Source organism: Protopterus annectens, chromosome 2.part1 (assembly GCF_019279795.1).
Source record: "Protopterus annectens isolate FY-2018-M chromosome 2.part1, PAN1.0, whole genome shotgun sequence".
NCBI lineage: Eukaryota > Metazoa > Chordata > Ceratodontiformes > Protopteridae > Protopterus > Protopterus annectens.
Genome location: NC_056729.1, coordinates 532430060 through 532446890, shown reverse-complemented (window position 1 = coordinate 532446890; position 16831 = coordinate 532430060). Strand labels below are relative to the sequence as shown.

Here is a 16831-nt window from a genome sequence, read left to right as displayed (position 1 = left end):
TTGTTATTATGGACTACAATAAAAGAATTCCTTCAAAACAAACCTGAATGCTTTTGATGTGTCTCTGTCCTGTATTTCCTCAAGACAGGTTTTCATTGGTGACTTGGGGAGTTAGGTGTCTGAATTACTTAATTCATAAATGTACATTATGTATGTACTGATTGTTAGATTCAAACCTAATTTTTTCTTGATGTTCAAGAGCTGTCCAAAGCTTATCACTGTCAGCATCTGTTGTGTACTTTCATTCAGTAAAATAACTGTAACTATGATTTTGTTTGCTCACAGATGAGGCAAGGAGCCTTCTTAGTGAATACTGCCCGAGGTGGGCTGGTCGATGAAAAGGCATTGGCTCAAGCATTAAAAGAAGGCAGGATACGAGGTGCAGCACTGGATGTCCATGAGTCAGAGCCTTTCAGGTACGTGACATTCATGAATCTGAACCTTTTAAATATGTGATTCTCTTATTACAGTTCTCTGTTGTATTGGACTATGTGGTCTTGCCCTTGTACCCATTAACAAAACAAGCAAACACACAAAGTCATTGTCCATTCTCTGTCTTCTGATAAGTTTCCTGAAGTTAGTCGTGGGCTTTGGGGTCATTAGTCAGCATTCTACTCTTGCCTGAAAAAAGGTGAAGCATTCTAGTAACATAGTCCAGTTGTATTAATCTGTGTTTATCATCTTGTAATGTTAATCACTACTGTCTTTCAGTTATGGGTAGTTGAAAATCTCTTAGAATGACGGAGCTAAATAGAAGAACATTCAGAAACTGATGTAGAATTCAGGTCATGGCTTAAAAGATTAGAGGAGAGCCTTAACAATAGCAAAATAGTAATATACTGCAGGATGAGGGGTTTAGGTGAGTTATCCGTTTGCCTTGTTATTAAGTCACTTACTTGTGCCTTGTGAGGAGACCACATGCAGCATTGATAAATTCCTGGTAACCCACACTTTGTAATGCTTTATTGCAAAGTCACTCACAGTGTAGAAATATTGCATATCATTGATTAATTCTTTCTGTAGGGAAGACTCAAAATGAGACATTTATTGTTTTGTAGGTGGTCACAGATGGAAAGATCTGGGGTGGTAGAGAACTGGAAAACATAGCAGTGCACTTTCATAAGCTTCAGTGTTGCTCTCTACTTTAAAATATAAGCAACTTCATCCAGATAGTGTCAGCTACAGATATCTGAATGATGGCAGCAGAGCTGTGACAAATTTTGTACTGTGTTTGAAACTTTGGAATAAATGAGAACCAAGGCCGCCCACAGGCAGGTGCAAGGGGATACATTTGCACCCCCCTGAACTGGCTGTCCAGGAGATTAATTTTATTTATAATTAAAAAAAAAAAAATTTAAGGGCGTTTTTCTTTAACAACGCCCTTTGTGTCCAGTCACACAGATGGTTCTGCGTCTATGCGCCCGATGGTTTATGTCTTCATCTTCCGCACCCACGCGGAATTTGAATTCCAGAAGATGTTTGGACTATGGACAAAGGTACAAGTGAGAGGTAGGGGTGTGTGTGTGTGTGTGTGTGTGTGTGTGTGTGTGTGTGTGTGTGTGTGTGTGTGTGTGTGTGTAAGTGTTTAAGAGGTGTGTGTGTGTGTGTGTGTGTGTGTGTGTGTGTGTGTGTGTGTGTGTGTGTGTGTGTGTGTGTGTGTGTGTCAGAAGTAGGTAGGGGTGTGTAGATGTAAGAAGTTGGTAGGAGGGTTGTGTATGCGTGTCTGTAAGAAGTAGGTAGGTCTGTGTGTGTGTTTGTGTGTGTGTGTGTGTGTGTCTGTTTGTGTGTGTGTGTGTGTGTGTGTGTGTGTGTGTGTGTGTGTGTGTGTGTGTGTGTTTGAAAGAGGGAGGTAAGTTTGTGTCTGTCTGTTTGTGTGTAAGTAAGGGGGGGTAGGAGTGAGTGTAAGAGGGGGGGGGTCATACTTCACAACTATCCAGATATCTGCCTCATAGTTTTGGTTTGTTTCTCATAAGATTCTGTTTTTTCTGGCAAATCACTGAGAACTGAAGTCAGAAAATAATGGGAGACATTTGAGTTTTAGAGTTCATATCCTCAGGAAATGCATTATCCGCGGTGGTGGTGCTGTAGTAGCGTTGTCGCCTCACAGTAAGACACTGTCCGGTTCGATTCTCAGCTAGAGCATCTTCTAAGTGGAGACATGCGTGAATGGGCATACCTTCGTTGAAGGTTGTGCGTCAGGGCTGGCAACTCGGCACGTAAAAATCAACTGTCAATCATTAGCGGACCGGAGTTCCGCTGTGGCGACCCCTAACCGGGAAAAGCTGAAAGACGCAAAAAAAAAAATCCTCAGGAAATGCAATATAATGCAAACCTTGTTGTTCTGTCCAGTTTTTAAGGAGGTAGGGGGATGTATGTGTGTGTCATACCTGTCAATTGTACAGATTTTCCCAAAATGTCCAGATTTTTGGCTTATATTTTTGGTCTGTTCCTCATAAAAATTCTTTTTTTTTTTTTTTTTTTTGACAAATCACTAGGATGAGTTATGGATTAAAGTTACTAAATAATGACCTGTATTTGCGTTTCAGACTGCATATCCTTTAGAAAATGCATTCCAACACAAATCCTGTTATTCTAGTAACTTTCTATGTGTGTCCCTAGTTTTGGGCCTTTTCCCCCAACATTATAACAGGCTTTGTCCAGATTTCGTGTGCTAAGAGACTGAGAGATATGGTGTGTGTGTGTGTGTGTGTGTGTGTGTGTATGTCTATGTATGTATGTATATATAAGAGGGAGGTAACATACCCCTCCGCTGTCCAGATGTTTTACAGAATGTCCAGATTTATGCCCATTTTCCTCCTAAAAAGAATTGAAGTTGCTAAACAATAACAATGTTCTAGTTTTAGACGTCATATCCTTTAGAAAAATGCATAATAACACAAATCCTGTAATTCTAGCAATTTTCTAACTTCATGAGAACATTATTTATAATATTAACCATATTTATTTTAGGCTTTGTCCAGATTTCTTGCATTAAGAGGTTGAGGTGTGTGTGTGTGTGTGTGTGTGTGTGTGTGTGTGTGTGTGTGTGTGTGTGTGTGTGTGTGTGTGTGTGTGTGTGTGTGTGTGTGTGTGTGTGTGTGTGTGATGCCCTAGTTAGAGTTAGCAGGTGGAATCTATTTTCAAGGAATTGTGAGCCTCGAGAGAAGAGAACTTTATTACTGCTCATGCTAAGTCTGCTTAAAATGTGCAGCTGTTTTGTTTAGCAAATGGTATCACTATTGTGGCATAGAATGTAAAGCAGTGTTAGTAGAACAGACGGTAGCATACTTGCATCTTGATATAGACGGCTTTTGGTTCTACTCCCACACCATGCAGATTTGTATTTTAAGGAGGTGAGGTGCTACAGTCCTGAGTATGTCCTCCTTTAGATGAGATGCCTAGTAACTATGAACCTGTTTTTCAGCTTACCACCCATTCCTGATTCTAATATACCAGCTTAGCATTTTTTTAATGTAACAGGCAATTTATTCTTTAATAGCAGCAGGCACTGAATTTGTAGATGAAACACTGAAATATAAAGTTGTTTTCTAGCAACAACCTTCATTAGTTTCAGAGCTCTTTAATGTGGAATTATTCAGATAACTTTTTATTTTGCTGAGATTGTGCATATTGACTGATATTGGTGGATTGTAATGACAGAAGTTTGAGTGACCTTTTATGGTTGAAATGTTCTAAATTGGGCAGCTTTGTCATTAGTGGTTCATATGTTTTGTTTCATTGCTTACTGGAAAATGTTCAAAACTATAAATTTAAAACATGCTCTAACAAGTGGTGCTGTATTATACAAGGGATATAATTCAATTATTATAAAAACTGTCTTTCGGCTTTTCCTGGTTAGGGGTCATCACAGTGGAACTCCGGTCTGCTAATGATTGGAGTGAATTTTTACGGTGTCGAGTTACTAGCCTGGTGCCCAACCTTCAAAAAAGGCACACCCACACACACCCGCACCTACCTGCATGCCTTTAAATTCACTCGTCCGTGGGGAGGACATACAGACTCTACACAGAAGACGCGCCAGCCGAGAATCGAACCAGAGAATCTTGACAATGATAACCACTGCAATCAGGAAGGTGAATCAAAGAACTTTTGCATGGTCCTAAAAATGTGTGCAAGTGGCCTATGATTTGAAAACAGCCCAAAGGTAAACGTAACCTGCCACTGGCCAGATACATTTTCTTTGAATGTGAGTTTCAGTGAAAGTAAGTCTCAAAGGTAGAGAAGTTTTAATGCTAAGTCTGTTTTCATTGTAAGACTATCACTTTGTTTAGCAAAGGTCTGTCAGTGTTTGTGCTACAAAATTTGAAATAAAAGTTGTAAATTAAATCCAAATATCTGTAATCATTGTAGAAATAAAGCTTAAAACAGTATGCACACTGAGAGTTTTGAACAGTGTGTATGGCAACTGGGGGAGAAATAACCAAGTAATGGGATACTGGAATGGCTGCGTTGGGGGGGGCTCTGGATTTGCACTACCCACCCCTGAAAAAAATCCTCCGGGCTTCCCTGCTGAGCACCTACTTGCAGTATGGCACCACTAAATGTACTGCAGCTCATTTTCAGGGCACAGCAGCCATCATGTTTACACTCACATAGATAAACATAGCAAAAGGGACTCTATCTTAGACTGGTCCCTTATCAACAGTACCACCCACAAGTATCTCTCTGGATGCCTTCCAAATAATTTAAGTGACCATAGCCCTACCTACTTAATCCGTCATCAGCTCAACCCACCCAGAACCATAGTTTACAAAGTCATACAAAATACCAAGAACTTCTCCAACGAACCATTCGTAGACATGCTCAGTAAATGCAACTGGGCACCACTCCATCATCTCCAACTTGAACTGGCCGTAACATACTTCAATGACACATTTCTAGCTATTCTAAATAGCTTAACACCAACTCATACATGTTGTGTTAAAAATAAGAGATTGCCCTGGATTTCAAACGAAACCACTAAACTTCAAAAACTAAGGGACAAAACCTGGCATGAATACCGAAAAACAAAATACAATAAAACTCTGCTAGCATACCAGCTGCTCCGCAATCAAACAAAAAAACAACTCAAACTAGACAAAAAAACATATTATACAACTATGCAAAGCAAATATGAAAACAATCCCAAAAAGTTCTGGCAAGCAATTAACTCACTCCTCCAGCCAGATAAAGCTACAACCCCAGAAGCAATAACCAATAACCAGAGCGTGAGTACTGCCTCACAAATCAACACCTACTTTATAAACACCATCCTGTCCTTAGTTACAGGGAAAAATTCCACCCCACTGCCTCTTTCACCTAATGTGGAAACTAACAACAACTCTTTTGACATCAAACCTGTTCCAACTCAGACCATAAGAACAATGCTGAAAAAAAACTGAAACCTTCTTCCTTAGCAGCTGACCAACGCCCCAATTAATACCTCAAACTGTCAGCTGATGCCATTGCTCTGCCTATCTGCATTCTGGTAAATAGGTCTATAGCAGAACAATATGTCCCAAAATTATGGAAAATTTCCTATATCACCACTCTGCATAAAGGAGGAATATCAACAGAATTAAACAATTACAGACCCATAGCCATCCTTTCCCCCTGTGTCAGAATTCTGGAAAAATGTATCCACACTCAATTACTACAGTACCTGTTATCTCACAACCTTATCTCTCCCTCCCAACATGGTTTCAGACCAAGACATAGCACCACCACAGCCCTAACCCCTAATTAATTTCTCTAACACCATCAACCGAGAAATTCAAACCAGCAAGTAGCATCAATCTTTGTAGACATGTCAAAAACGTTCGACACTGTCTCCCATCAGAAACTCCCTAATACTCTTGCCTCACTAAACCTATCAAAGACTTCCTCTCCTGGTTCCTAAGCTATCTTTCTGACAGACAGCAAGCAGTACGATAGAAATCTGAACTCTCACCACTTCTGCCTGTCTCGGTTGGAGTCCCCCAAGGGTCCATACTAGGACCCCTTCTTTTCACCATCTTCCTTAATGATCTAGCCTAATCATAGCCGAACAAGCTTTTAATGATATCGAAGCATATCTAAGTAAATCACAACTAATCCTCAATCCCAAAAAGACACAGTTAATGCTATTTACCACTAGCAAACAATCACCGACCATCCTTCCTTTCACCATTCTCTCAGCAAACAACACAGTCATCCAACCAGTTGAGCAAGCAAAACTCCTTGGAGTGACAATTGACAACAAACTCAGATTTGAACAACACATAGCCACCATTATTAAGAAAGTTCATATCAAACTTGGCTCACTGTACAGAAGCAAGCCATTCCTCACTGACAATACCAGACTAGCCATATCCAGAACTTTTCTTCTCTCCACACTCCTGTATGCGTTCCCCCTCTTTACCAACTTAAAAAAAATCAGACCTAACCAAATTGGAAACTTGCTACAACAAAATAGCTCATTTTGCAACTAACCTTCCCCACCAAACCCACCATTATATTCCTCTATATAAATTAAATTGGCTCAAGCTACCTAACCTTCTTCGTCTCTACCAACTTAAATTCACACACAATATAATCTTCCATCCTGATAGCTGCCCATCCCTCAAGGAACTTGTTGTTCTCCACTCATGCCCACAAAGTCTAAGATCTGCAGACAGAAACGTTTTAACAGTAAACAAAGCTAACAACATTCACAGTAAAGCTCTATTTGCAAATCAAATAGCCAAATTATGGAACTCTGAACCCCACACCCTCCAAAACACACCTGAATCTACCAGTTTTAAACTACTGCTATTTGAACATCTATCCAAGAACTGGCATTGGTCCTGTGCCAAACCTGACTGACAAGATATCTATAACTCTCTCATCACACTGTCCACTCCTTACCTCATTTTCTCCCTCTCCTCAGTGTTTATTCCTACTCAAAAAATATATATAAAGGAAATCTCATTTGGTTAATACTGTTATTTAGTATGTACACACTACTAACTTTGTTTTTTCTCAGAGTGATCTTCACTGAAACGCTTGTGTTTTTCTTTTTGAACCTGTATCTACTAGAAAACTGTATTGAATTCTACTTTGTGTAGACTAACTAGAAGATATGTATTCTGCATCTTATTGTATGTATACTATTGTACTATCTAATTATTGTATATTGCTTATATTTCTGTGGAGCTTTTCTCCCCAGGCCTCTGCTGAAAATGGGCTTCTGGCCCAGTCGTACTTTCCCGGTAAACAAATGTAAATAAATAAATAAATAAATAAAATGCTTAACTCAGAGAACCATGAAGGAAAAGACAGAAACCCTGTCAACTTCAGTAAAACAACCACACTTGAGAATAAAACATTTTCAGGGTGTTAGTTGTATCATTTGGGAATAGACCATGTTGTGTGTTAGAAAGTTTTGTTAAAGACATATCAACAGAATTTGTGCTTATACAGTAAAGAAGGTAATTTGGAAAAGTGCTCATGCAGAAACAACTTGCGTCACTGGATTGCAAAAAAAAATGGAGGAACGTGATTGTCTTAAGTTTTGTTACTGAAGCTCTATTGAAGGAACTTGATGTGTATTTGAGCCTTTTGGTTTCAGTCCTTTTGTAGGCCACTTTTAAATGACATGCTTATGTCTTGTAGATAAAGGTTTAGCATTTAATCCAGATTAACGTAGATTAATCCACAAGTTTATTGCACAAATATTATATAACGTATACAATCATATTACAAAGCAAAAGTGCAAAATATGTTATACAGTGCTAAAAGAAACTGCAATTTCAAATATAAAGTATTAACAAGAAATATTAATGAACTTCCAAGAAATGCAAATATTATATAAATGTATAATTTGAAAGAGTACATTAATTCACGTAACTCCAGATACCCATCCCGCTTTATCCAACAAAACAGATAACCTGACAGGCATAAATTGTGCAGGCAATGTTTTTTGTTGTTTTTGCTTCCATACACCTAGGAATCCGTAACAGATATAACACAGATGTAACTAGAAAGTAGTCTGTATTTCTGATCACAGGTGTCCAGTACCTGCCATAATCACCATAAAGGCATTTATCTAGTGATATTGGAAACAAAAATGGAACCTGAAAATTACTTTGAATTAAATACCAAAAATGTTGTAGTCTGGAACATTTTAAAAATATGTTCAGCTGTTTCATTTTCCATACAATCATTTATGAAACATTATCTGACAGAATAAGGATTATAAACTAAAGAACCCTTCAATGGTGATCTATTAAAAGAACATCTCCATAAGAAATCACCCCATTCCAGAACGTTAAACTGAAAAGGTTACAAAATAAGAGTTGCTCCAGAATATTATTTAGAACTGTTAGTGATAGGTCAGAGGTTGTGCTGCTTAGTACTGAAGCTAGAAATTAGTGAACTACCTTACTCACTGCATTTACCTGCCACACTAAAGTTTGCTAAGAGGAGAATTTTCTTTTTTTTTTCCTTTTTCAGCCTGGTGAAAGCAGAAACATTCCTGGCTTTTAATTATCCAGGTTGGCAGAAGGATAGACCCCCCCCCCCCCGCCCTGTAGCTGATGATTAGTCATTGTGGAGGCATTATCTGCCCTGGAAGCCAATTGCTAATGAATGACCCAGTGGTGAATGTTGCAATAGAGTGAGAGGCAGATCTGCTGCACTTGAAGGTGAACTGGTAGGTGGAAGAAAACAGGAAGTGGGCTTGAGGCATTGTCTTCCAGGCACCTTAGATTCTCTGGAGATTCCCTCCCTATATTGTTTGATGAGGACTTGGAAATCATAAATAACTTTAAAGAACATTTTAATGCATATTCAGCAGTAGCTTGCCTGACTTTTCCTGCCTCTGTTACCTGATGTGCTAGCTATGGGATCAGTATTTGCTGAAATTCTGAGGACTCAGTAATCCTCAGGAAAGAAAAACTGCAGGCATGAATGTGAAAATTGTACATTAAATCTGGAGTTGCAGTACCTCAGAATATTCCTCCTCTTCTGAGGTACAGCGATCCAGTACTTCATGTATATAAGTAGCCCTGGAGGTCACTACATAAATGAAAAAGAGCAAGTGCTTGAATTCCTTGTTTCTTGTTTGAGTGGCAGTTTATTTTTTGTAGTGTCAGTACTTACAGAATTGTGTCTTAAATTTCTAATAGGAAGTCCTGTGGGCCGCCCTTTGCTGTACTGTTTGGTTATTATTAAAATGTCTTGTTGGTAATGTACAGTATATGATATAATACGTTGTAGACTTGTGATTTTGTATTTGTCAGTCTGCCTCTGTGTGTGTGTGTGTGTGTGTGTGTGTGTGTGTGTGTGTGTGTCAGCCTGCCTTTGTGTGTGCATTACATTAGGAAACTGGTGACCTAAGCACCCCCCTCCTCTGTGTATTATGTGTGGGGCTTTTGACAAACCCTTGGAACCTGGCCAACAGTATAGAACGTTCCTGACTGCCTTGCTGTAGCTACCTGTTTTATGCTACTACCCTTTTCTGTTTTAGTGCAGTTAAAGGAAGGAGGATGATGTTTGCTGTGTACAGTTCTAAGAAAATGGGAATGTCTTCAAAAGTATATAATGTGCTTTATTTTTGCCAGGGTAGTGCTATGATACTTGAAATGTTACAGGGATAACAATGAAATACTTGGAATCAACCAAACTGTGCAAGGACTGATGATGGGTATTTTTTGGTTTACTGTCAAAATGTTGAGCATCCCAACATCGAACCACTTCCACAAATGCTAAAATCTGACTACTGCAAAACATGAATACTGGCATTTCGAACCGCATAATCACACCCCCCCTTTTTGACCCATGTTAGCACTTGTTTTCTGGTGTGGAGTGGACAGAAATGTCGCTGTTCGGCAGTCTTACATTTCGGTAGTTTGGATTTCACAGACATGGGTCGACGAAGTGCACATGCGACTATGTGCATTCAACATTTTGATAGTAAACTGTATTTTTTACTTGTTTATGTTTGACGGTTTGCTTTGTTGTCATTTTTAGTCAATAAATATTCTGATATTTGCAGAACTTAAAGTTACATGAAAGTGTAGCCTCTTCAGTGAGAGTTTCCCTTCATTGCCAAACTGATTTATACCCTTTTCTCTTTGGGTTGTCTAAAAGTTATAAAAGCCATGTGACTGAAATGTAAGGGTTGTAATTATAAAGAATTTGGGTCTAACAGGTCCATATTAACATCAGACCTTCCTGTCATAAGATGCTGGTATTTCCTCAGGACATTCTGCGTTCCCAGAAACAGCAGATTAATCCATTGCCTTTTTCATTTGGAGATGTTCCCTTCAAATGATAGTACTGAACTTCATAGGATCTCTTAGTTGGAGGCCGCAGGTAAGAGCTAAATAGGTGATCAGATCAAACCACTGGTAAAGTCACTGAGGGAGGACTTCCATGCCAATATGAACCCCAATGTATAAGATATATCTTCTAAGACAGAAGTCAGTTTTTGATTTGGGTTGAAATAAGAAAGGAATATTCTGTTCAGTAAGTTTGATCTTTAGATTACCTGTAAACTGGACAGATTAAGTTGGGCAAGATGCCTTTTTATAACATTTGATGCTTCTATGTTTAAACCACTTCATCCAAGTGGTATAGATCCTGCAGTGCTATTCCTTATCCTTTTGTCTGATTTCAGGAGATCACCATGAAGATAAACAGTTATGCACAGCAATCTTTGTTAATCATTAGTCTTTACTTATTAGGAGCATAAATAGAAGCACTGTAAATAGAAACAATAGAACACTGGTGAACAGCAGCTGAGAGTTTATTACAGCTTAAAACCTTTCCTGGACAATGTGTTAAAACAATAATTGTTGTAAATGAACTCCTATTGCAAGTTTAAAAATATTCTTCTACACAAATGATATTTAAAGGATCTGTGGAACACAACATTATCAGTGAAGGCCTGTAGCAGGTTAGCAAGTTCATAGAAGAAAACAGATGCCAGGTAACAAAAACAAATGCCTACCTGTGGTTACTAATTGAGTCCTGGGGGGAACTACCAACTCAAGTCATGATTTGTTCAAGGTAGTTGTGGTATAAGGCAAAATAAACTCTTTTGAATAGACAGGAATGCTGATAAGTAAGGAGTGGAAGGTTAAAACATCTTAAAGACTGACCTTGCCATGACAGACAGCAAGCACATGTCATTCATGATAGGAATAATATATGTTGACCATGAGATTTGTGCTAAAACATTGGCTGCAGAATTTGCTCCTTGTAGAACCAGGCAGGAACATTAGCTAAACGTCTGAGGTTGAGTTTACAGCAGTAATTGAGCTACAGGGACACAAGAGCAGTATCCATTTGTTTAAGGATGAAAAGAGTATAAGATGCCCAATATGAGTGATATTTTCTGGGGTTAATAAGATGATCTGACGACAGCTGACAGTTGGTCTCCATTGTGATCTTGTTGTCCAACATTAACCCTAGAGTCTGTACATGCATGGCACAAACTCTGATCTATTATTCTTATAAGAAATGTACAGAAGTATGTTTGAGCATTGCCTTAGACTTCACTTGGTTGAGTACTACAGGAGTAGAATCCATCCATTGAATGAATGTTATCATATAGGCTGTCTTTAAAGTTTGTAAAATAGGAAATGTGTTGCTGGGGAAAGGAGAGCTATACCTGGATGTCGACGTCTAGCAATGTCTTGGGTACCTTTACATTGGATCATAGGAGGTTACGAGGCTAATGGCCCTAGAGCCTTTTTCAACCATTCATGCACAAAATTTCTTAATTATCAATGCTCATGGGATAGAATGACTTTGGTATATGCCTGTGACTTAGCAACAAGCCAGGTGTGAATTTGCGATTTCGTCAATGTGTAGCAGATCCTTCAGAGCTGGATGGGAGAATGCCTTATAGGTTAGACGTTGATTGCCTCTCAGTAGTCTGTAGGAGACCAAATACAGGAACAGGGCTATGAGACTGTCCAAATAGGATATATTATTTACACCCTGTATTCTTTTATTGAGGAACCTCTATGGCTAATCCAGTTGTTGGAAAATGCCTGGTCAGGTATATACCAAAGGGTGCATTGTACTTGATTATTGGTCTAATGAGGGCTGAGTATAGTGGGACTATGATCTCCTTAGATCTTGATGCCATGCCCTTACTTATAAGTTGCACCATGTAGGATTTTCACAGTGCCATGGACACATGGTGATCAAAGTTCAGATTATTGGGTGAACAAAAACCAAGAAAAAAATCAAACTGTTGTAAACAAAAGACATCTGACAGAGAACTACTGGGTCTACACTGAAAACAAAGAAGTATTGTTTACTTTCCTTTATTGACTTAAGCGCTTTTCGTCCCGCCAAGTTGCGGAACTTCTTCAGATCTAGCTTTGCCTAGCCAAGGCATTTGACACAATGCCTCACTCAGGCATTGTTGACAAACACAGGATGTTGGGTATAAACCCTTATGTCTCCCCGTGGATAGCCAGCTGGCTTACAGAAAGGACACATAGAGTCAGAACTGGGGAGTCTATGTCTACAAAGGGGCCAGTCACAAGCGGAATCACTCAGGAATTGGTCCTGGGATCACCCCTTTTTGGCATTTATTTCTCTGAAGTCAAGGCCAGTGACAATGACCTCTGGCTTTCTAAATTTACAGATGGTTTCAAATTAGGAGCAGTTATTGAATCCCCCACCAACAGAAATGTTCTCCAGGAAGAGCTGACACAAATAACTAGTGGCAGAGCCATGGACTAAAACTAAATGCCAAGAAATCCATATTATTATCCTTCAGGAATTGATCCACCCCTGGTAACTATCATATTGACAACATACCCTTAAGAGCTGACCCTGGTCGGGAGGGTGGGCTAATGGTTAAGGTGTTTGCCTTACAAACACAAGGTGCAGGGTTTGAGTCTCACAAAGGATAATTGGCTAGGCTTAAAATGGCTCGCAAGGGACAGTTAGCCTAGTACTAATCTATGAACCTATGAGTAGTCAGTGACTTAGGGACACACATAGACAGTAATCTAGCCATTGACCATCACTTGTCTGCATTGTGTGGAAGTCATTCTTTGTTGTACAACTAATAATCAAAGGTATGGTATCTAGGTCAAAAGAGGTCATGTATTCAGCATTTGTCAGACCTATCATTGAGTACAATGCCCCATTTAGTATGTACCTCGCCAGGCACATCCAATAACTGGTACATCCACAGAGGTTCCTCACTAAAAGAATACAGGGCATAAGTAACATGTGCTGTGCAGACTGCCTCAAGGCCCTGTATTCTGTCTCCTACAGGCTGTTGAATGGAGATATATGCCTGGCATACAAGGCGTTGTCAGACCCCACCCTGATGGCTCTCCTGCATATCCACAAAACAAACAGCACCAGAATTACCTGTTCTAAAGATTTAAACCTTGCCTGTGATATAAATAAGACCCGCTGGAGGGACAGGTATGTATCCCAAAGGCTACCCCTTCTCTAGAACAGGTTTCCCATCTATGTGAAACAGAATTCCTCCCTAACCCAAGTCATGTTTAACTTGGAAAATTGGATGGAGAACAGGAAATTCATCCCTGGTTTTGCACCTGTCTCTGTAATTGACACAGGCAGCCTGTAAATGGTTCATCTCCTAGGTCCCTGCTTGTAAATGTTTAATTTCCCAAGCCCCTGCTTACACTTATCAAGAGTACCATGACTTGTCAGAGAGTTTGGGATGCATGGCTAGGTTATATACCTCTCAATTGTCCAGATTGTCACAGAATATCCAGATTTTTGCATTGTATTTTTGGTCCATTCCTCATAAAAATTGTGGTTTTCTGGAAAATTGGTGAGGATTGAAGTCATTAAACAATGACAGTCTTTTGAGCTTCAGACTTCATATCCTTCAGAAAGTTAATGTTAACGCAAACTGTTTTATTCTAGCAACTTTCTAAGTTTATAAGAGCAATATTTAAAATTTGTCCCTATTTTTAGGCCTTTGTCCGCCAATTATTTTTGGCTTTGTCCATATTTCTTGTGCTAAGAGGTTGGGAGGTATGCTAGGCTTAAAAAGGCCATTCTGGTCAATAGCCTAGTGTACACTTGTGAATCTATGAACACTCCTGAAATATGACAGACAGTGGACATTTATTTCTTGGGGTAACTTCCTCTAGTACTGAAGCTACAGCCATATTATAGACTGTAACTAGAAAGTCTGTATCATCTAGCCTTCCAAAGGAGATGATCCATCAAGGTCACCAAATTGCCACCAGCCATATTTCTTATGTCCTTACACAGCATCTGTCTAATATGGTAGTAAAATCTGGGGTACCGCAATCTGAAGTGAGCCAGATAGTGCTCAGGCAACAAAACCAAATCCGCCTTGAATTGCCTGCTGACTAGCCTATACTCATAAGTCTTGTCCAATGAGTGCCCTGTTATATGTGCAGGAGTGGAAGCAGTCGGAATTGAGCTGAAGCTACATTTTGTGGAGCAGTTCCATGAAAAGTTTAAAAGACTGTTCATAAAAGGAGGTATTGAAATCACCCAAGATTAACCACACTGTTGCTTCGTACTGTATCAACAACAAAGGTGATGAACTCTTACAGGAACCTTCGCAGTCAGACATATGCTAAACGAAATGAAACATAGTTCACTTCTGCAACAAGAACATATATAGTAGGGTTGATGCTCACACAGCCTATGTGGACAGTTCTTCTGAAAATGAATAGTAGATTTTCTGCTCATTCTACCATATCTAGGACTCAGAATGACAAAGATACCTAGTGGAATGTATGCCACCAAATCAGGACTAAAGACTGCATTCTGCCTTCTGCGAATGAACACACAGCCCACCTCCAAAGTATGCCAAAAACATTACCAGGCTTCTTTTATGTAGGTCTTATATTAAGTAACAAAGCAATAGACCAAGATGGAGGCGAAAAGACAATGTGCAAAGGTCAGAAATAGTAATTCAACCCTAAAAGTGACAGAGAAGACCCCCCACCATCATAATAAAGTTTTGTCCTCTGGTACTATCTAGTTGTCACAGCTGAGACATTGCTACTAAGATTCAGAAATGTCAAAACCAGGCCTGTTTGCTACACACACACATACACACACACACACACACACACACACACACACACACACACACACACACACACACACACACACACACACACAATGATTCTTTGCAGTGTCCACAATGCCCAGCCATTAACAAAGTAACAAAACAGTTGGCAGTTGTATTTGGTGGTCAGATAGGCAGAGACTAGATAGGAAATCTGAGATATAGATAGTACTCAGTAAAATAATTTTGACTGTTCTGAGTGTAGAATTCAACAGTAAGCATTAGAGAAAAGTATCAGCATTATTAATTATGCAAGGTCTTGAACATAGATTTGCACAAATACTGGAATTAGTTACCATGCGTAATTTAAGTAGTTGGAAGTGAGGAAGTCTTTAAGGTAGCAAGTATCTGAAAATCTCTTTTTCTGTCTGAAGTGTAGACTACATGCCGTTGGATGATTTTAGATCCAAGGTTAAGTTAAGCTGTGTGGCATACAAGGGCATTGGTTAAGGATGGACACTTGATAGAGTAATGCACCTTATGGGCACATTTTAACTGAATAAACATGGGATGCTGGTTAAGCTCAAGCCATTCTAGACTACAAAGTGATGTGTATTGATGAATCTTATCATGATGGCCAGTGACAAATTGAGATATCATGTTAGAATCGTGTGGAGGTTTATGTAGAAATACAGATTTTAAGTTTTGTAAACAAGTAGTGGGAAGTAACTGCATAGTTGTTCTTAGAGTGCCTGTCAATAGTTAATATGTTGTGTTGGCCCTTTGGAGTGTACCCAGCTTTTGATTTGTTTAAGGTAAAACAGTATTTGTGTTTCCACTATGACTAGCTGAATTAAAACTCCATGAGAACTCAATGCCGTAAAAAGAACTGGTTGGACATCAACCCAAAGAAAAATATTACTGCAGGTATATTGTGCAGGGGGGTAGGCATTTATTTGTTTCAGTTATTTGAACGATTTGCCAGGGTCAGATGTATTAGAATGCATATTTTGTTGAGTGCATGAAAAGTTGAAACATGCTATGTTGAATGTCTGGCAAGTGCGAGTGGGTAATAATGCCAAAACATATAGTTATAATTAAAGATTTGGCACTGGGATATGTTTGTGTGCACATATGTCTGTGGGTTATGATTTATGAATGGCTATGGAAGGGGATAAATGTATTGGTATGCATGGGTACCGGTATGTTTCAAGTGTGTGTGTGTGTGTGTGTGTGTGTGTGTGTGTGTGTGTGTGTGTGTGTATCTTGTTTAGTGGTACTGTTAGAGAAAGGGTATTTAGTACTTTAATGTGTAGAGCTGGAGATGGGACAGAGGTAGGATTAGGGTTAGTGCTGTTACACATGACAAAGAAAGCTACATACATAGAGTTAATAAGAAATCATAGGACAGAGAACTAAAAAGTCTGTCATGATTGACAGTGTTTAATACTTTAGATAAGACCAGAAAGAGTGTCTAGTCCAGGATAAATATTGTGACAATAATTTTAACAGAAATGATTGTGTGTAACAGAAATGACTGATATTGTGTGTGTGTGTGTGTGTGTGTGTGTGTGTGTGTGTGTGTGTGTGTGTGTGTGTGTGTGTGTGTGTGTGTGTGTGTCGGGGTATGTATTTGTAGACAGACGTCTGATTTTCTTCCAATCTACATATGTAGGGTGCTGTATAATAAACAAAACATGAATGTCAAATATATATATATATATATATATATATATATATATATATATATATATACACACACACACAAACACACACACGTGTGTGTGTGTGTGTGTGTGTGTGTGTGTG

At 39.1% G+C, this 16831-nt stretch overlaps 1 protein-coding gene across 2 annotated transcripts in view; it reads left to right on the top strand.

Annotated features, from left to right (window-relative positions):
• CTBP1 (C-terminal binding protein 1) overlaps positions 1-16831 on the top strand; it is a 1058813-nt gene that overhangs the window by 937238 nt on the left and 104744 nt on the right. For both annotated transcript variants that reach the window (XM_044062322.1, XM_044062321.1), the window contains one exon: positions 286-416. In XM_044062322.1, the coding sequence (XP_043918257.1) occupies positions 286-416 (131 nt within the window). The remainder of the gene's footprint in view (positions 1-285; positions 417-16831) is intronic.